Source organism: Pongo pygmaeus, chromosome 13, assembly GCF_028885625.2.
Source record: "Pongo pygmaeus isolate AG05252 chromosome 13, NHGRI_mPonPyg2-v2.0_pri, whole genome shotgun sequence".
Lineage (NCBI taxonomy): Eukaryota > Metazoa > Chordata > Mammalia > Primates > Hominidae > Pongo > Pongo pygmaeus.
The window spans coordinates 82372918-82394398 of record NC_072386.2 but is presented as its reverse complement, the minus strand read 5'-3'; the positions used below and the strand labels follow the sequence as shown (position 1 = coordinate 82394398).

The 21481-nt window shown below is 38.8% G+C and overlaps 1 protein-coding gene across 14 annotated transcripts in view; it reads left to right on the top strand.

Moving 5' to 3' along the window:
* Positions 1–15682, top strand: part of SPIN1 (spindlin 1) — an 89025-nt gene extending 73343 nt beyond the window's left edge. For all 14 annotated transcript variants that reach the window (XM_054500782.2, XM_054500777.2, XM_063649676.1 and 11 more), the window contains 3 exons: positions 330–583; positions 6216–6449; positions 12066–15682. In XM_054500782.2, coding sequence (XP_054356757.1) covers positions 330–583; positions 6216–6449; positions 12066–12265 — 688 coding nt within the window. In that variant the 3' untranslated portion in view covers positions 12266–15682. The remainder of the gene's footprint in view (positions 1–329; positions 584–6215; positions 6450–12065) is intronic.
* Positions 15683–21481: the final 5799 nt, after the last annotated feature.

The window sequence follows — 21481 nt, the reverse complement described above, 5'->3', positions numbered from 1 at the left end:
TTGAATTAAAATAAACTCAGAAAGCTGATAACCTGATGCTTAATAGTAGGGCTTAAGTTGCTATCGACTAGTAGGTTTTTTCTGCCTATACGCAGTTGAGGTGCACAACAAGCTCCTATTACTAACATACCATGTTACACACTCACCACCACTGGTACAGGGGTAGAAGACAACCACCTTGAGTCACCTGAAGCAGGAATGTGACAAACATGAATTTGTACATATTTTGGGACCATCTGTAATGAGATCATGCTAGCCAGTGGTTATGTTAGATCTAGGCATGCATACTTTTGAGATAATACCTTATGTGTGTATATGTGTGAATACAGAAAACATCGGAGCAGTGTGGGTCCGAGCAAACCTGTTTCCCAGCCCCGGCGGAACATCGTAGGCTGCAGGATTCAGCATGGGTGGAAAGAGGGGAATGGCCCTGTTACCCAGTGGAAAGGAACCGTTCTGGACCAGGTGCCTGTAAATCCTTCTTTGTATCTTATAAAATACGATGGATTTGACTGTGTTTATGGACTAGAACTTAATAAAGATGAAAGAGTTTCTGCGCTTGAAGTCCTCCCTGATAGAGTTGGTAAGTTCTTTTTATAATTTGTGCATTATATACTTTAAAAATGATATTGAAATGGATGCATTTTTATTATTTTACATTATTAATACTTCACTTTTATTGGAACACAAGCACCCCTCTGGATAAACATTATATTAAATCACCGAAAACCACAAAAATGGATCCTAAGCAGTTCAAGGAACTGTGTGAGAGATATAGAGATGTATATTTTCCCCCCAAGAAGTTTGCCACGTAATAATTTATAATATGGTTATTTCTAACATTTTTGCTCACTGTTTTCTGGACTCTGATGGGTAAGGTTATCAGTAGCTGAAATATCCTATGTGTTAATCTCATCTCATCAGATACAAAAGATAAGAGAATGCTGTGCCTTTAGAATCTTTCTGTGAAAGTGTATCTTTGTATACAACGTAAATGATAATTGTACTTTGAGCCAAAATTTAAACAACCAAAACGTGATCTTTATTATACACAGAGCTTGATTGAACAATGTTTGTGGAAATGAATGGCTCTTTTTAAATGTCATGCAGTGCCAGTTTTGCCTTGCAAGTGTTCCTTAAGGCATAAGGTCTAAGGTAAATAATAATTACCGATTTTATTAGTAGGGTGGGATACACCCAAACAAATATTACTTTTTTTTGAAGTATTTATTTTGAAATATTTTCTTATTACAGTGATGCTGCTCTTGTTTAAAATACTGGTTTATACTTTTAGAATTGTCTTTATAAGTCTGTACCATTAAATAATAAAGTTTCAGCAGATCTAGACTTGGGAGGTAGGAATTTTGGGATCAAATTGTCACAGGAAGAAATTAGTTCAGTCTCCTCGCTTTGTTTTTCTTCAGACTGTGCCATTGTGTCCCTGAGATATAACAAGTTTCCTTAGGAAGTTAATTCTGCCTTAGTAGCAAGTTATTTTGTTTTAGTCTTCTCTTTAGATATCAAATGCTAAATCTTTGCTCATCTGTATAAATATGGTTCAGTTTTCAAAGAAATCTTTCTTTAAATTTAAATCTTTATTATTATTCCTAAAAGTAATATTTAAATCTTTGTTATTTTCAACATTCTCATCTATTCTTAAGTGTGACTGATCACCTGCTCTTCCTCTTGATGCACATCCTACATTTCTTCTTGATCATGGCATTAATCCATTTCCCATATAAGAAACTTTAACATATTAAGAATCTTAACAGCAGAATTTTAGTCTCTGCCCCTTCTGAGATGACAGGTAGCTCACTTGAAGGTTCCTGCATATTGCTGCATGACTTGTGGTTGTTCGTCCTTTTGTCATCGAAGGATAGAAACTGTACAATATCTCTGGTGATGGGACTAAGGGTTCCATGTTGTTTGTAGTTTGGGATTATCTCTGTTTCCAACAATAGTAATTTTGTAAACATTCAAGCAATATAAAAAGAAACCCAAGAGCTTTTCTGTAAATCAACAGTACATGTGCCTAATTCAGCTAATAGTTGCTATTAATTTTAGTATTTGTGGTATTAGGTTGGTGCAAAAGTAATTGCGGTTTTTGACACTGAAATTGAAAGTAATGGCCAAAACAGCAGTTACTTTGGCATCAACCTACTTTAGTCTAAAAAATTACTTGCTCTTCACTTACGTTTTATGTTGGAAGCAATTGCTTCAGGCAGTACATTAGAGTATCATTAAAATTATGTTTTTCTTAAGCTAAAGTTGGAGAAAAAAGTCAGTCAGCCAGAATGCATGTAATGTCACAGAGCAGTGGTTCCCAAAGCAAGGTCTGGGGACCCTTGGGTTCTCTAAAGCCCATTCAGGAGATTTGCAAGGTCAGAAATATTTTCATTTTGTTAAGCTGTGATTCGTGCTTTTCATTCTCTTTTTTTCTCAGTTACACAGTGGAGTTTCCCAGTATCTATTTGGAAGATTTGCATAACTTAGTGAACACAATATTTTCTTTATGAGCAGTGCATGGTACCAGATCATGTGTTGGTGAAAGAGCTATTCAAAGTGAAAGACTAACTACTTTTTTTAATTGTAAAAAACACATAGCATAAAATTTACTGTCCTAACCATTTTTAAGTGTACAGTTCAGTAGTGTGTTAAGTACATTCACATTGTTGAAACAGATCTCCAGAACTTCCTCATCTTACAAATCTGAAACTCTCTACCTATTAAACAAAACAACATGCCTTTCCTCCCATTCTCAGCCCCTGGCAACCACCATTCTACACTCTGTCTCTATGAATTTGACTATTCTAGATACCTCATAGAAGTGGAATCACACAGTATTTGTTTTGTGAGTAAGTTATTTCACTTAGCATAATGTCCTCAAAGTTCGTTCATGTTGTAACGTGTGACAGGATTTCCTTTCCTTTTAAGGCTGAAAAGAACATTCCATTGTATCTGTATACCACAGTTTGTTTATCATTAATGGACATTTGGATTGCTTCTACCTCTTGGTAGAATGTAAAATTGTACCATGTAAAATTGTGAATAGCACTCCTGTAAACATGGATATGCAGATATTTCTTTGAGATCCTGCTTTCAGTTGTTTTGGATATAGGCACAGGAGTGGGATTGCTGGATCATATGGTAATTATAATTTTAATTTTAATATCGTAATTCTAATTTCTTAGGTAGAACTACCATACTGTTTTCCACAGCAGTTGTACCATTTTCCAGTCCTGCCTACAGTATACAAGGGTTCCAGTTCTCCATCCCTTGGTCAGCAGTTGCTATTTACTGTTTTTGTTATAGTGGTCATCCTGATAGGTGTGATATGATACCTCATTTTGTTTTGATTTGCATTTCTCTGATGATTAGTGATATTGAGCATCTTTTTATGTGCTTGTTGGCCACTTGTAAATCATCTTTGGGGAAATATCTACTCACATCCTTTGACCATTTTTTAATTAGGTTATTTTGATTTTTGTTGAGTTGTGAGAGTTCTTTATATGTTCTGGAGACATGAGTTTTAATGTAACAGTATGACAGATTTATTAATGGTTTCAGATTCTGCATTGTAACTAACCTTTAAGGAGCTAACTGTTGAATTTTGTGGTTTCATATAAGAATATCTAGAATTATCTGAAAGACAATTAGAATACTCTTTTCAGTATCATATCTTTGAGAGGCTGGATTTTATACATGAACCGAAAGAGCAGATCATAACAGATTGAGTGCTAAAGCAGATATGAGAATCTACTTGTTCTTTTTAAAACCTAGACATTAGGAGATTTGCAAAAATGTAAAATTAAGCCACTCTTAATATATTTTGATAGGAAATAGTTATTTTTAATTTAAAATACATTGATACATAGGTATTTTTAAATAAATGTTTCTAGATTTGTTTTTCATTTTCTGAAGTAGTAAATATTGGTAGGCATTATCTATGTAAACAGATGCCTTTTTAGGTCTGTAGTAATTTCTATTTCTGTTTTAATTATTTTTTTAGAGACAGGATCTCGCTTTGTCACCCAGGCTGGAGTATAGTGGTATGATCAGGGCTCACTGCTGTCTCAACACGTTGGGCTCAAACAGTCCTCCTGCCTCAGTCTCCCGAGTTGCTGGGACTACAGGCACTCACCACAGTACCCTGCTAATTTTTAACTTTTTGTAGAGATGAGATCTCATTATGTTGCCCAGGCTGGTCTCAAACTCCTGGCCTCAAGCAGTCCTCCTACCTGGGGCTCAAAGTGCTAAGATTATTGGCGTGAGCCACTGTGCCCAGCCAGTAATTTTTAAGAATGCACATGGAGTTCTGAGATCTAGTAGTCTGAGATCTACTGGCTTTAAGAAACTAGTGGGGTTTTTTTAGTGTCATACACGGGGGGAATTCTATGTAATCTTTTCTTACTGCGTACTTAAAACCAACCATATTGTTTAGGGTATGCTGATAAAATTAAATAGCAATACATTTATCAGGAAAATCTAACTTTTTTGTTTCTTTTGATTTAACAGAAATAGAAGTCTGTTGAATGAGGAAAATAGGAGTGCTAATTGTTTGTTGTTGTTGTTTTTGTTGTTGTTAAGACAGGGTCTCACTCCCGTAGCCCAGGCTGGAGCGCAGTGGCGCCATCTTGTCTCACTGCAGCCTTGACTTCTGGGTTTAGGTGATTCACCACCTGAGCCTTCTCAGTAGCTGGGACTACAGGCCTGCACCGCCACACCTGGCTAATGTTTTGTATTTTTAGTAGAGACGGGGTTTTGTCATGTTGCCCAGGCTGGCCTCAAACTTCTGGGCTCAAGTGATTCGCCCGCCTTGGACTCCCAAAGTGCTAGGATTACAGGCGTGAGCCACCGTGCTTGTCTCTAATTGTTTTTTTTTTTTTGTTTGTTTGTTTTTTAAAGATAATTGTTTTAATTTTGTATAAAGACAGTTATCTAATATTGTGGACTGGAGAAGTCTTGAAACCAATGGGATCCTTCATAGTTTTTCCAGTATTAAAAAGATGAAGGTGATAATTTTCACCACTTTTGAAAAATATTAAGGGCTAGGACCATTAATCTATCATTTCAGAGACCTGAGCTCCCAACCACATGGGGCATCTGATTAAGTCATACAAAATACTGACCTGCTATGATCTAGGTATAAAACGAGAAAGGGAAGGTCTCTGCTTTCATGGGGATGTACAAGCAACTAACAAGTACACAAATAACATAAAGTGGGATAACTTTAGATCATGGTGAATGTTATTAAGAGGTAAAATTGGGTAATGTGACTGGGATTTGTGGGGCTACGTTGTTGGTCAGGAGAACCCCAAAAAGAACCGGCCTTCTGAAGGTATGGGGAAGAGCTTATCAGGCAGAGGAGAGTGTGTCCTAATGGGAGAGGAAGAAGAGCAGAGTAGAGAAGGCATGAGTAATGAGGAAGAAGATGGGAAACTTGAGGGCAGAGGCCTGATGGCTTAGGGCTTGGGGGCCATGGTGAGCAGTTTGGTTGTTTTTCAAATTATGAAGGGAAGGCATGGGAACATTTTAAATCACACAATGTGGTATCAGTGACACAGCGATTACTTTGATTGCAGTGAAGAATAAGATTGTAGGAGGAAGAGAGTAAAAACCTATGCCTTAATAAAAAGATGGAAATAAGACTGAAGGAAAACAAACACCAATTTCTTTAAAAAAAAAAAACAAAAAAAAAAACCTCTGTGCCTTGAATAGGTTTTCTAAGTTTTAAATAAACGTTCTGTGGTTATATAAGATGCTAATACAGGAGAAGCAAAGTGAACCATATACAGGAACTCTACTATTTTTGCAGTTCTTCTGTAAGTCTGAAATTATCTCAAAATTTAACTGTTAAGTAAACAATAACAAAAAATATTTTATACCTTGAATGAACAATTAAAACTTTTGATTTGGGTACAGAACCAAGAGCAGATGAGTCCAGAAAAATAAAAAAAAAAAAATCATATTTTTTTCAATTAACTGACTTGGGACAAAATACTTCTATTCCTGTTGAATCCATCTCTGAGCTGGGGCCCAGTAGTTTGTCTTTGGTTTTTGTGCTTTTTAAAGCTTTCCCAGATTCTGATGCTTGCTAATACATTGCATGGACAAAATTTCAGGTGTAGCCTTCTTTAGTAAATTCAGTCTTCATAGTCGGTAATCAGTGAAACACTTTGTCAACTTTTTTTTTTTTTTTTTTTTTTAATCCCCAGCAACATCTCGAATCAGCGATGCACACTTGGCAGACACAATGATTGGCAAAGCAGTGGAACATATGTTTGAGACAGAGGATGGTTCTAAAGATGAGTGGAGGGGAATGGTCTTAGCACGTGCACCTGTCATGAACACATGGTTTTACATTACCTATGAGAAAGACCCTGTCTTGTACATGTACCAACTCTTAGACGATTACAAAGAAGGCGACCTTCGCATTATGCCTGATTCCAGTAAGTATATATTGGCAACTTTTACTTTTGATAATTAGAAGGGATTTGGACTTTAGTACAAGATATTTGATTGGCTCTTTTGCAGATACATTTTTATTTTTGGATATATGATTATTCTTTTAGTCATGCACAAACACAGCCTTTGAAATTTTTCATCCAGTTGCTATGAATTTTAGATAAGAAAATATTTGATAATCAGTTCTGCTTGGCTTCTGTAATAAGATACAAGTTGTTTTATAATTACTAACAATACTACATATTACTTCTTGCTTTTATTTAAAAACATGATGGAATAGGGATCAGTAAAATATGTCCCCATGTACCCTGCTCAGCTTTAACAGTTATTATCTCATCGCCTGTCTAGTTTTATCAGTCCCCCCAGTGCAATTATTTTGAAGCTAATCCCAAGACATTGATTATTTCATCTGTAAATACTTGAACTTCAGAGCAGCGATCTTCAGCCTTTTTGTCACCGGGGACCAGTTTCATGGAAGACAGTTTTCTGTGGATTGGGGGGTTGGGTGTGGATATGGTGGTTTTGGAGGCGTTAGATTGCCGTAAGGAACACACAACCTAGATTCTTCACATGTGTAGTTCACAATAAGGTTTGTGCTCCTGTGAGAATCTGATGCCCTTGCTGATCTGACAGGAGGCAGAGCTCAGACGGCAGTGCTGTCTTTGCTGCTGCTCACCTCCTGCTGTGCGGTGTGGCCCAGGTGTCTGGGACTCCTGATTTAGAGAACATCAGTTTCAGAAAACAGTTGACTGCTAACTTTTCAGTAGCAACTGGAGTACAGAGTCAGTGTTTAGACAGATGATTTAGCTATTTCCACAACTAGTCTGGTCACACAGACACACAGGTAAGGTAGAAGAGGATGTGACCTGGGCTTAATTTCATTAGGCCTAGAAAAGCTTTATTGTGGTTTTTGTTTTTGGACAGAGTCTTGCTCTGTTGCTCAGGCTGGGCTGGAGTGCAATGGTGTGGTCTTGGCTCACTGCAACCTCCGCCTCCCAGGCTCAAGCGAGTCTCCTGCCCCAGCCTCCCAAGTGGCTGGGACTGCAGGCACCCACCGCCACGCCTGGCTAATTTTTGTTTGTTTGCTTGTTTTGTTTTATATTTTAGTAGAGATGGGGTTTCACCATATTGGCCAGGGTGGTCTCAAACTCCTGAGCTCAGGTAGTCCACCAGCCTTGGCCTCCCACAAGTGTTAGGATTACAGGCGAGAGCCATTACGGCCATGTTAGTCCATATAGTTAGTCCATTTAAAATGTGCATTTCTGTACTTTTTAATATATGCACAGATATGTACAGTCCTCACCATAGTCGATTTTAGAACATTTTCATCACCTCAAAGGAAAACCTTGTATCTATTAGCTGTCAGTCCTTTATTCCTCCAACCCCCTAGCCTTAAGCAACCAGTAATACTTGCTGTGTAAATTTCCCTGTTGTGGACGTTCATATGAGTGGACTATATGGTGTGAGGTCCTTTGTGCTAGCTTCTTTTTCCCTTAGCATATTTTGAGATTTCATTCACGCTGTAGCATATATATCAGTACTTCATTCCTTTTAATGGCCAAATACGATTCCATTGTATGGATATACTACATTTTGATTAGCCATTTATCCAATAAAGGACATCTGAGTTGTTTCCCCACCTCTTTTTGTGTCCTAAGAATCTTTTGCCAAATCTGAGGTCATAAAGATTTACCCCTGTTTTCTTCTAAGAGTTTTATAGTTATAGCTCTTACTTAGAGGTCTTTGATGCATTTTCAAGTTAATTTTTGTTTGTGGTTCAAGTTAAGAGTCCAACTTCATTTTTTTTGCTTGTGACTGCCTATCTAGTTGTCCAAGCACCATTTTTTGAAAAGACTATTCTTTCCACTGTTGAATGGTTTTGGCATCCTTGTTGCACGGTGGCTCACACCTGTAATCCCAGTACTTTGGGAGGCCAAGGTGGGTGGATCACGAGGTCAGGAGTTCGAGACCAGCCTGGGCAACACGGGGAAACCCTATCTCTACTAAAAATTAGCCAGGCATGGTGGCGGGCACCAGTAATCCCAGCTACTCGGGAGGCTGAGGCAGGAGAATCGCTTGAACCTGGGAAGTGGACGTTGCAGTGAGCCAAGACCGCACCATTGCACTCCAGCCTGGGCGACAGAGCGAGACTCCGTCTCAAAACAAAAAAACAAAACAAAACAAAAAAGTTGACCACAGATATGTGGGTGTGTTTCTGGACTCTCAATTCTGTTGCATTAGTTTGTACGTCTGTTGCTATGTCAGTGCTGCATTGTCTTGATTACATTGCTTTGTGGTAAATTTTGAGATCAAGAAGTTTGAGTCCTGCTTTTTTTTTTTTTTTCCTCCTTTTTTTGAGACAGTCGCACTCTGTTGCTCAGGCTGGAGTATAGTGGCACGATCTCGGCTCATTGCAACCTCTGCCTCCCAAGGAACTGGGATTACAGGCGTGCGCCACCACATTCGGCTAACTTTCGTATTTTTAGCAGAGATGGGGTTTTGCCATATTGGCCAGGCTAGTCTTGAATTCCTGGGGTGAAGTGATCTGCCCACTTCAGTCTCCTAGAGTGCTGGGATTACAGGTGTAAGCCACTGTGCCCCAGCCCCTCCTTTCTTTTTCAGAAGTGTTTTGGCTATTCTGGGTCCCTTGCAATTTCATATAAATTTTAGAATCAACTTGTCAGAACAAAGAAGTCACCTGGGATTCTGACAGGGACTATGTCGAATTTGTAGATCAGTTTTGAAGAGTATTGCCCTCTTAACAATGTTAACAAGACTTTACAAGTCTTCTAATTCATGGCTTGATCTCAGCTCACTGCAGCCTCTGCCTCTCAGGTTCCAGCGATTCTCCTGCCTCAGCCTCCCGGGTAGCTGGGGTTACAGGCACACGCCTCCTTGCCTAGCTCATTTTTGTATTTTTAGTAGAGACGAGGTTTCACCATGTTGACCAGGCTGGTCTCGAACTCCTGACCTCAGGTGAGCCACCACGCCTGGCCACTTTTTATTTTTTTTTTTGAGATGGAGTCTTGCTCTGTTGCCATGCTGGTGAGCAGTGGCACGATCTTGGCTCACTGCAACCTCTGACTCCCAGGTTCAGGCAATTCTCCTGCCTCAGCCTCCCAAGTAGCTGGGATTACAGACGCGCGCCACCATACCCATCTAATTTTTGTATTTTTAGTAGAGATAGATTTTCACCATGTTGGCCAGGATGGTCTTGATCTCCTGACCTTGTGTCTCTCGCCTCAGCCTCGCAAAGTGCTGGGATTACAGGTGTGAGCCACTGCGCCCGGCTCCACATTTCTTTTATTAAATTTACTTCTAAGGATTTTATCCTTTTTGATGCCATTGTATGTATGAATTGAATTGTTTTCTTAATTTCACTTTTGGATAAGCTTGTTCCTTTAAAAATTACTCAGTGGCCTTTCTTCACACACATGAATCTCTGGCCTTGGACAGATGTAACTGGTAGGCCCTCTCCGTACATTAGCCATGCGTCAGTCATCTTTTTTAAAAAAAATTCTTCCTATGAATAAGTTAGTTAACATACTAATTTGCTCATCTGGCCTTGAATTTCTACTTCTTCGATAACATATTTTTAAAATTTTTGGGCTGGGCATGGTGACTCACGCCTGTAATCCCAGCATTTTGGGAGGCCGAGGTGGGCGGATCACCTGAGGTCAGGAGTTTGAGGCCAGCCTGGTCAATATGGTGAAACCCCGTCTCTACTAAAAATTAAAAAATTAGCCAAGTGTGGTGGAGGGCGCCTGTAGTCCCAGCTACTTGGGAGGCTGAGGCAGAAGAATCGCTTGAACCCGGGAGGCGGAAGTTGTAGCGAGTTGAGATTGCACCACTGCACTGCAGCCTGGGTGACAAGAGCAAAACTCCATCTCAAAAAGAAAAAAAAAATTGTGTACATTTGTTATAAAGGGGGTAATGCAAATTACATACTTAGGAATTTGTCATGAGAACATTTCTTTAAAAAGCATTTCTCCAACCTGTATGAGGTGACTTGAACATTTTTTTATAGATAAATAGAGCAAGTACTGTTAACTTAATCATAGGAAATGCAAGGGCGTCTGCAATTCTGCATCGCTTTTCCTAGCCATTTTTTGATCTTCCCTCTCCTTTAATTCTCCAAACTTATATTTGTGTGTGTGTGTGTGTGTGTGCACGTGCGCGTGCTATGGAAGCTTATTACCTTTAGAAACAGTGGTGATGCTCTGATCTAATGATTTCTGAAAGGGTCCTGTTCGCATACCCACTGTGATGCTAAAACAGGCCTCTACATGACTCCCTTGGTTAGCTGAGTTACTGTAAAATTCACGTGCGATCGTGTATTTGTAATTCCTTTGTAAACGTGCCACAAAAATATGGCAGTATGATGATACTGCTTAAGGGAAGAGAATTTTTAAAGAAAAGAGTTCAGCTTATATTGCTTTGTTTCTTTTAAAAGAACTGATTATGCTCAGATGTTTTATTTTTATTGCTTGTGACTCTTAGTACCAGAGATCACAGTAGCAGTTTTTGGATTGTCATTCAGTGAGAGAATTTATTGTAACCAAAGAGGCAGACTACTATTAATACATGTACATTATATGGTCCACACCAGGATACCTGTGAGAGGAAAATGGCATTACTACCAATTGTGCCAGGATAACATGGACTGTCTTATGTAGCATGTAGCTGGATCCTCTGGTTGCCCTACCTGAAGGCCACCTGCTACTACGAGGAAAAGAGCTTTGAGTTTTTCAGAACCCATGCAGAGTTTCTTAAAATAGAATTATAACTGCCTAGCAAACCCCCCCCTCTCTTTTTTTTCTTTTACTTTGTTTTTTTGTTGTTGGTGGTGATGGTTTGCTGTTTGTATGTGTTTTCTTACAGGGTAGAGGCAGTACATTAATCTTGGGGACCTTTTAAACAGTGCAGATGCCTGTGCCATCCTCAGAGATTCCCTTGTAGTTGTCCTGGGCTGAAGTTCATTCAGCACTGATTTTTAAAGCATGGAAAGCTTAAATTTTGGAACTGAGTTAGGAAGATGATGTGAAATGCAGTGAAGTTGAGGGGGAAGAAGCTTTAAGGATTCACAGAGTAAAACCAATGGTACTTAGGCATTTTAAATGTGTGCCATATTCTCAGTAATCCCTGTAGGAATTGTCTGCTTTCAAATTATATTTCAAAGCCACTCAAACTTATTTTCATTTAATTACAGCTACAGATTAAACATAGGCCAAAGAAATTTTTGGTTATGATTTTCAGAATTGTTCATGTATCTAGATGGGGGTCGGCAAACTATGAAAAAAAGTTTTATTATTGGAACACAGCCACATCTGTTTATATACATATCATCAGTGGCTGCTTTTGTGCTACAGTGGCAGAGTTCAGCAGTTGGGACAGAGACCATATGCCCCTAAGCCTGAAATATTTACTGTCTTGTCTTTTACGAAAACGTTTGCTGACTCCTGGTCTAGATAATCATGAATTCAGGCTATTAAAATTTTTTTTTAGTTACGAAAATAAATATGTGAGTTGATTTATATCTAAAAATTGACTTAGAAATTTTTTCTCTCTCTCTCTTTTTTTTTTTTTTTTTTTAAATATAGATGATTCACCTCCAGCAGAAAGGGAACCAGGAGAAGTTGTGGACAGCCTGGTAGGCAAACAAGTGGAATATGCCAAAGAAGATGGCTCGAAAAGGACTGGCATGGTCATTCATCAAGTAGAAGCCAAGCCCTCCGTCTATTTCATCAAGTTTGATGATGATTTCCATATTTATGTCTACGATTTGGTGAAAACATCCTAGATGTCATCACAAACTCTGCCAAATTTGTGGAACTATGAAATGTATTATTTGTAGACATAAAGACTTGATTGCTTTCCAGTTTAATGAAAGCTTAAATGTCCCTGCGAACCCACAATCTCTGCCAGCAGAACTGGTTTTGTTCTGAATAGTACAGATTGATGTGAACACAAAGCATTTTGTGTAAGGAGAACCCCTTTCTTTTAAAAGAAGTCTGTCTATTTCAAGGGGAGTTACAGGCAAGTTTGGTAAAAGTTAAGCTAGTATCATAGTCATTTAAAATTGTAATAGATCTTAACCATTTTCCCCCTCACCCTAACATTCTTATTCTGCCGCCACAATGCAAGCATAGTTTGATGTTTTCGTTATTGCCTTTTTTGAGATATATGTATCTGTATCTACCTATATCTATATGTGTGTATACATATATAATATATACACACAGATACATGTGTACACACACACACCACACACACCCCACTGGCAGTCTTTTCTTTGTGGATTAGGATGGGGGTGACATAATTTTCTTGAGTTTAACAGGAGTGCTTTACCCAAGTCAGTCATGGTTATGATATCACTGCTCTTTATTTAAAAGTAAACTTTGGGCACAGGAAGCATATGGGAACATTCAGCTTGTTTAAAAAAAATCAGAAGTTCAGAGCACCTTTTCAATCTGGAGCCCTTAAACCATAAGTCCAAATATGAATTACTTGTGAACAGTTAATGACCCATATTAGAATTTTACAATCTGGTGAAAAATCTGGGTAAAAGGCTACCTTTAATTGTAAGCTTTGATTTTTTTTTTTTTTTTTTTTTGGGTTACATTTTAGTCATAAATTCTTTTTCGCAAAGCCCAGGTCCTTGTTCCACACAGTGTAATGTAGGTGTATTTTGGACAGCACATACGGTCCATTGTGTACAAATCAGTAATCTGGATTTCAGTACATGGATTTAAAAGGCAACAATCCATCACTGGTTTGTGTGTTTTTGGTAAGTTTCTGGAAGAATACAATGCTTTTATATTGGAAGTATGTTTTGAGTGGCATTGTTGCCTTCTGACAAGCTCTCTGGGACTTTTAAAGTTTTATTACTATTATTGCTAATGTATGATTATGGTCAGAAACTTTCAACCCACCCCTTCCCGCCTACCTCTGGCTTTTCCTCACAAAGAATGTCTAGACAAATAGCAGCTTAGTCTCCTGACACCTCTTGTGGGGTGCATGTTCCTGCTCCAGGTGTGCTGTTCATGTGGATTCATTCCATTCAGTGGCCCCTTGGGGTTTGCATGCCAGTGAAGCGTTACCATAGAAGAGCCAGCCGTTTGTGTTCGCTTGGTGGGTGTAAGTAATAGCAGCCCTTAGCCACGGAGTCTTTATGTGGTTTATTCCTGCAAGGTTGTTTTAAACTGAAATAGAACTGCTAGTGTGATTGGTTGATCAGCAAAACAGCTGCTCTCATTTTGTTTTGGAGGAACCCTGGTGGTTTGACAGCCAGGAGAAAGGCCATATGTGAAACCAGTCTCTTGTGGAGATTGGAAATCCTCCCTGATACTTGGGCAGAGCCTAAACGTGCATGCTTGTCACTTAAACACCAGAAGTTTGAATCAGAGGTCCGAGTGACCTCTTTTGTGGCTGTTTTTGATGGTTTCCAGGCCTCTTTATGCATGGTTTGCTTGATGCCCATTTTTTGTGCCTTGTGCTGTTGGATGGTAACGACCACTCACCATGTAAACACAGTACCTCAGTTTTCTGTCCACAGCTGCAGTCGCTCTGTCCCTCGTGCTTCACTGTGGGCAGCCAGGGACAAGCTTCTGAAAGCAGTGTGATACCCAAGTCATAGGTGCTTCTCGTGTGTGAACAGGTGTCATTTTGCAGATCTGTTATGTGTTTTCCTGTTGACTCTTAAGAGTCCCTGCATGTAAGTCTCAAAGCTGAGCCTGGCTCCTAGAGTCCAGACTGACATTACAGCGCAAGAGTTTGCAAGTGTGTCCAGCATGCACCGACTGTGCAGAACTTGGCTCGGTAACTTTGGGTGGAAAAATAAAGTACATTTTGAAGTATCTTGAGGGTTGGGTCAATTGAGACATTTCTAGCATTACTTAATGACTTGCATTGTGGTTTTTCTGCAAGCAACTTTAATGACTTTTTTTATACCACATGGTCTCCCAGTTTCTAGATGAATGCAACATGATGATGGTGATGATGACAATGAGTTTAATCATTGTTCATTTGTTGCCTTTAGGGCTGAGGGAAAGGGAAGGTTTGTTTTATTTTCTCCCCATTTTCCCCCATTCTGTCTTTCTTTTGGTGGCTTACACCACATGTAATGACGCTATGACTAATTCTGCTCCCAAGCCCTTGTATCTTGGGCTTCATTTTAGGCTCATGTGTCAGATCTGCATGCATTGCTTGCATTTTTCTGGTATCTGAATGTTGGTTCCTTGTTCCAGGAATTCAACATTAATTTCCAAAAGTATCATGGGACTTGTGACAACACAAGACATGAATCTATGTATAAAATTTATCGGCCTTTCTCATTTACCTGCTCTAGTATTATTGTATTGTGTGTGCGTGCGTGTGTGATGTCAGGCTGCCACGTAAAACTTCAGAGAAAAATCTTAAAAGCAGACCATCCTTTTTTGCATGCTCTATTCTAAGTAGAATGTTCAATGTAACTGACTAAAATTGCATGTTAAAGATATTTAGGTTTTTTTGTTTTCTTTATTTTTATTTGTTTTCAGTTTCCTGTATATTTGCTTACTGTGCCGTTTTAGTGGTTTTAGGATAAAAATGCACTGGTGAAGCAAATGTAGTGCCAACAGAAGGTGATTTTCCAGTTGTAAATGTCATGCAGCATTTGAAGGGACTGTGTTTTCTTAAAAAAAAAATCACAGTTACTTCTAAACCAGATTTCATTTCTTTTATCGTTTTATGTGCCAAACCACGAAGTGCATTGGGCTTGAATCTCTGAACACTGTAGACCCATTAGAAGACTGTTCCGATTGTCACAAATTGTAGTGCCTGAAAACACTCTTAAGCTGATTGTCTTAAAAAAATGAAAGTTCTCCAAAGACAAAACAGGAACAATTATTATAACAAAATAATTATGGTTGAAATGTCTGTGGTTCCTTGGAAATGCTGCGCTCTTTGTGTTTTTCCATCATTAGTGCAGTTGGAATGAATGTGTATAGGTCAGAGGTCTTCGTGTTCACATTTTAAAATTAGGTAAATGACCTCATCTTTCAAGCTTGAATTCATTTTTAATTTTAATTTTATTTTATACAATGTGTAGACAGTTCCCTGTTCTCTGCATTTAGAAGTATACACAATATAAATCTGTTAATTCTGTAAGTAATTTTTATAATTATGATGTAACTCTATCTTATCCTTAAAACATTTAAAATAAACCCTTTATGTGCAACTCCTGACTGTAAAGTTTGTGCTCATGAGCAACATGTGATGTGTTAAACTTGATTCTGAAAAGTTTTTTGGGCCAAGTAACCTTTTCACCACATGTAAATGTCAGATATGCATAGAAACAGAAAGAAATAGAATTTTTATTTGATTGATAACATTCAATAATACCTGAAAGAAGAGGAGGCAGTCATCAATATCACACATATATTAAATATTGAAGTTTGCAATTTGTCATTGAGAAAGTTTAACTTACAAGATCTTAAACTTAAAAAAAAATTCTTTTAAATATAATTAAATAATGTGTGTTTTATACTTTCACATGTATTCTTGCTTTGAATATTTATAATGCTTTTACTTATACTTAAATAATAAACAATGGGATTCTATAGTGAAAAATCACTATTTCTCAATGCTAGGATACAAAAAAATGAAAGTAATATAGGCTGGTGCAAAGTAATAGCAGTTTTGCCATTGCTTTTATGGCAAAAAATGCAGTTACTTTTGCACCAGCCTAATATTAACACCTATGTATGTTTTATCTTTCTTGATTATTTTAATCAATGAGGTAAAAAGTGGAATTTATGGCATGCTTTAATAAGATTTTTTTTTTTTTTTTTTTAATGTTTCCTAGTTCCTTTTGGCCAAAGGATCTTGTGCTTAAGTCTGGGATATTTACCTGCCTTTGGGAGAATGGTTGATACTTGGTGAGGGATGAATGCAAACTTGGGCTTTGGGACGCTGGGCTTCTAGGTTTGTGTCAGTGCAATGCCTATGCCCCAAGACCATGGAGGTTACTGAGGTGGACTGAAGGCAGGGTCTAGTCCGGCTTTGGTGGAAGAAGGCTGCAGTTTAGGGAGGAAATGAGCCATTGGGAAGCACAGGTGCCTCTCTTGAGTCTGGGTTTTCTGACCTTCCTTGCTGAAGGTAGATTATTCGTTGTCTGTGTTATCTATCATGGGTACAGCTCTGTAAATATTGCCCCAAAAGTATAAGAAAGCAAGTTTAGTCTGAAGTTTGAAACTTGATAACTAGTATTTGTAAACTAATGAATCAACTCCCCTATTTAAAGCAGTCATCACTCTGTTGGATAATTTTTGTTTTTTTTCTTGGTACAATTAAACTCTGTGATGACAAAAGCATTTGATACTAATAAAGCATTCATAAATGCTTAATAAGTACCTTGCCAAGCACTTTCCACAGTATTTTGTTTAGTTCTTAACAGTCTTTTGAGGAAGAGGCAGAGATTGAGTATCTCACGCAGGATTATAGAGGAATGAAGACTCAGATCTCTATTTTGTGCCCAGACTCTGAGCTGCTTTATGAACACCTCAATTAAATTACTTCACTGGAGTGATTTGAGTAATCTATCTATAGTGTAATATTTCCTGTGAATAATTTTCTGTAACCTTATTTCATAAGTTAATATCTAAAAAGTGTTTATTTCCAAATTGCCAAATAAAAGGTTTTATATTAGTCATTAGAATGTAGGCATCTGTGTCTCTGTATGCTAAGAATTATAACCCAAAATTATTTTTGTGCTTAAAAAATATATGATGTCTCCACGATGGCACACATATACTTATGTAACAAACCTGCACGTTCTGCACATGTATCCCGGAACTTAAAAAAAAATTTTTTCCATAACTAAAAAAAAAAAAATAAATAAATGATGTCTTTTTTGGAGAGAAAGTATGCTGAAGAAATTTTAATAATTTTTCATCAAGAATATAGATACTTTATTTTAATTTTAAAATCTATTCATTTGCTTATTTATTTTGAGACTGGGTTATGAGACTGGCTAATTCTTGTATTTTTGGTAGAGACAGAGTTTCAACCATGTTGCCAAGGCTGGTCTCGAACTCCTGGGCTCAAGCCATCCACCCTCCTCAGCTTCCCAAAGTGCTGAGATTATAGGCGTGAGTCACGGCACCCAGCCAGATAACTGTATTTTAAAGACACTTTCAATATATCATGAAAGTAATATCTCCATAAACCTAATTTTTTTAACCACAAAGGAGACTTAAAAAGCCTAGATTTGTTTTGCTCATAATCTACAATCTTATATTTAATTTTTATAGTAATCAGTTTGTTCTGTGTCGTATACTGCTAAGTTTTTAGGCAGCATGTGGAGTTGAGAGAATTCATTGAGTCTTTAAGTTACTGCTCCAGCCATTCCTAGAGTCTCTGTCTGCCCTTATGATTGGTTTTGGTAAACCAAGTAGCAGAGGGTTTTTTAATAATGTCATGGCACATAAGTTTGCCTAAACATGACATTGGCGTTCTTTCTGCCTAATTTTTAAGTGAGGGCACTGGACCAAGTGGTGCGTCGGCCCCTGCCAGCTCTGAGGTGACGCACAGGTGCGGGGCCTTGCTGTGCACTTGTTTGTTTACGTTGACTGTTCAGTGAGTGAGGAGGCTTACTCCTGGCCCTGCTTTTACCATCCTCTTTCTCATTATTTTCAATGTATGCTTTCTGGGGGGAAAGTTAAGAGCTTTATGTACCACACAAACTACCTAAAATCCTTAATAGGGTAAGCAGATTATACATAACTTTAAAATTGTCTGTTTCTATGTTGGAATTACTGAAGCAGATTATAATGTGAAAGGACAGAAAGCCTTTTAAAAGCCTTTATGTTGGGCTGGGCGCAGTGGCTCATGCCTATTGTAATCCCAGGACTTTGGGAGGCCAAGGTGGATGGATCACAAGGTCAGGAGTTCGAGACTAGGCTGGCCAATATTGTGAAACCCCGTCTCTACTAAAAATACAAAAAAATTAGCTGGGTATGGTGGCGCATGCCTGTAATCCCAGCTACTCAGGAGGCTGAGGCAGAAGAATAGATTGAACCCTGGAGGCAGAGGTTGCAGTGAGTCGACATCGTGCCACTGCACTCCAGCCTGGATGACAGAGTCTGTACAAGACTGTGTCTCAAAAAAAAAAAAAAAAACACCTTGATGTTAATGTAAGTAACGGTTGTTAACAACCCAGGGTTGAGTGGCAGCATTGTGAATTGTCTTCAGATACAGATTGTGAAAATAACTCTAAAGCTTTTTCCTCGAACTTGTCTTTCTATGGCTTTGTAAAAAATTGGATAGCTGCTTTCCTTGGTCTTCCCTGCACCTGCACACTGTGTATACAAGTGTGAGCCTCTGGCCTTCTCATAGAAAAGTCTGACGACTGTTAGAGAAATGACATCAGCAGTAGCTCTTTTTCCTAAAGTCAGTCTGTATCCTGTACTTTGTTTACTCTCTGTTTTATTTATTGGGGACCTGGTTTTAACAAAATGTTACTTCCAGTTTTTCTGTAATACTATGGTAAAGTACCTTTAACCACTAGATAATCAAGTAGCCACTAGATTCTTAATTTAATCTAAATCTGATGGATGCTACTAGGGACAAAACTGGTCATTTTCAGAGCAGTCCTGTAGGGGAGAGCAGTGTGTTAAAGACAAGCACAGTGCAGGCCTATGCCTGGCACAGGGCATGCCTCCGTTCTGCTGGCCTGTCATCATTGGGCGTCACTTAAGGCCTTACAATGTTTTGCTTTGTTCTTTTCTTTTCTCTTCTTTTTTCATAGAAGGGGTCTCACTGTGTTGCTCAGGCTCGTCCTAAACTTCTGGACTCAAGTGTTCCTCCCGCCTCAGCCTCCCAAAGTGCTGGGATTACAGGTGTGAGTAACCACGCCCAGCTGGCTTTATTTTTGATGTTTGAGATTACACTTTCAGTTCCACACAGTCGATTTTGCTTGTTATATAATGTTCGTTTTTAGGAAGATTTTAGTTGTTACATTTTTTTAAGAACACTAGCATCTTCCAGCGTATATAAAAATTGTAATAAGCAGTGTTAAGTTTCACATATTCTACTTTATTGTGATTGAGAAGACTATACATCTAACTTTTATGAATAAAGTGACACATCTGTGTGTGTTTGTTTTTTCTTGAGACGGAGTCTCGCTCTGTCACCCATGCTGGAGTGCAGTGGTGTGATCTTGGCTCACTGCAACCTCCACCTTCTGGGTTCAAGCTATTTTCCTGCTTCAGCTTCTCGAGTAGTTGGGATTACAGGTGCTTGCCATCACACCTGGCTAATTTTTGTATTTTTAATAGAAACAGGGTTTCACCATGTTGGCCAGGCTGGTCTCGAATTCCTGACCTCAGGTGAGCCACCCGCCTTGGCCTCCCAAAGTGCAGTGGGCATGAGCCACTGCGTCCAGTTCAAAGGGACAAATCTGTGTTTTACGTTTGCTTTTGCATTGTCTTAGTGTTCATGAACACTAAATTGTCGTCCTAGTTCATTTGTAAAATATGGTGCTGGAGTTTGCAGTCTAAGCTCATGGCTAGATGAGTAGTGGCTTAAATAGCAGGTCTGCTTTCAGAATGTATTCCTGCAGAGAGGGAAGCTGCATTCTTTTAAAACGGACAGTTGTGCCCAGTAAAGTTTATCTGTTGAATACTACAGAAAAGTAACCATCATTATATTTGTTTCTACCTTGAGGCCTTAGATGCGTGGTGTATTTAATTAGTCTTTTTCTTTCAAATATAACCTGGAATAGTTGGTCTTTGGAAAAGTTTTAAAAGTTGATTGTGTTTCTAGAGGGAGAAATTTGCAGATGTTAAAATTCACCTTGAATTTTTGGACGTTACAGCCGGGTGCGGTGGCTCACACCTGTAATCCTAGCACTTTGGGAGTCTCAGGCGGACGGATTACTGAGGTCAGGAGTTTGAGACCAGCTTGGCCAACATGGTGAAACCCTGTCTCTACTAAATATACAAAAAAAATAGCCAGATGTGGTGGCACACACCTGTAATCTCAGCTACTTGGGAGGCTGGGGCAGGAGAATTGCTTGAGCCCGGGAGATGGAGGTTGCAGTGAGCTGAGATCACACCATTGCACTCCAGCCTGGCCAACACAGCAAGGCTCTGTCTCAAAAAAAAAAAAAAAAAAAAAAAAAAAATTTTTTTTGACATTGCATCACTAATTCAGTTTCTGGTATGGATTTATAACATTGGTCCTCACATTCTAAGTAAAGCTAGCTGCTTTATCAATTCCAACAGAATCTCATTCTCTTAATGTGTGCTCAAAAGAAATAACTTATCAAGATTGCAGGAGTGATTTCTAAAGGCAAGTGGGTCATTGTATGTTCTTCCATGTGGAGCTTTGTGATGTAGCAGAGAGTGAGTGGTGTCAATAGTATGGCAAGAAAACTTGCATATTTTGGTCCTGAGAAAGTGAAGGTAGTAGGCTGCCTTCCTAAAGGATTAGCAATTTAAGGGACATTCTAGACTTCTAGTCTAGAAAATGTAACTGTTGGCTGGGCGCCATGGCTGACGCCTGTAATCCCACACTTGAGGAGGCTGAGGTGGGCAGATCACCTGAGGTCAAGAGTTGGAAACCATCCTGGCCAACATGGTGAAACCCCGTCTCTACTAAAAATACCAAAATTATCTCGGTGTGGTGGCACGTACCTTTAATCCCAGCTACTCAGGAGGCGGAGGCACAAGAATTGCTTGAACCCGGAAGGCAGAGGTTGCAGTGAGCTGAGATCACGCCACTGCACTCCAGCCTGGGCAACACAGGGAGACCCTGTCTCAAAAATAAAACAAAAAAAGAAAATGTACCTGCAGGTGAAGGTTTAATTAAACTTCTTTAGACTGGAATTTCACGTTTTATCTATCAACTTTAGTTTTGTTAAGAGGTAGGATCTCTTTTTGTCCCAGGCTGGAGTGCAGTGGTACAGTTACAGCTTACTGTAACCTTGAACTCCTGGGCTCAAGTGATCCTCCCAAGTAGCTAGACTACAGACAGG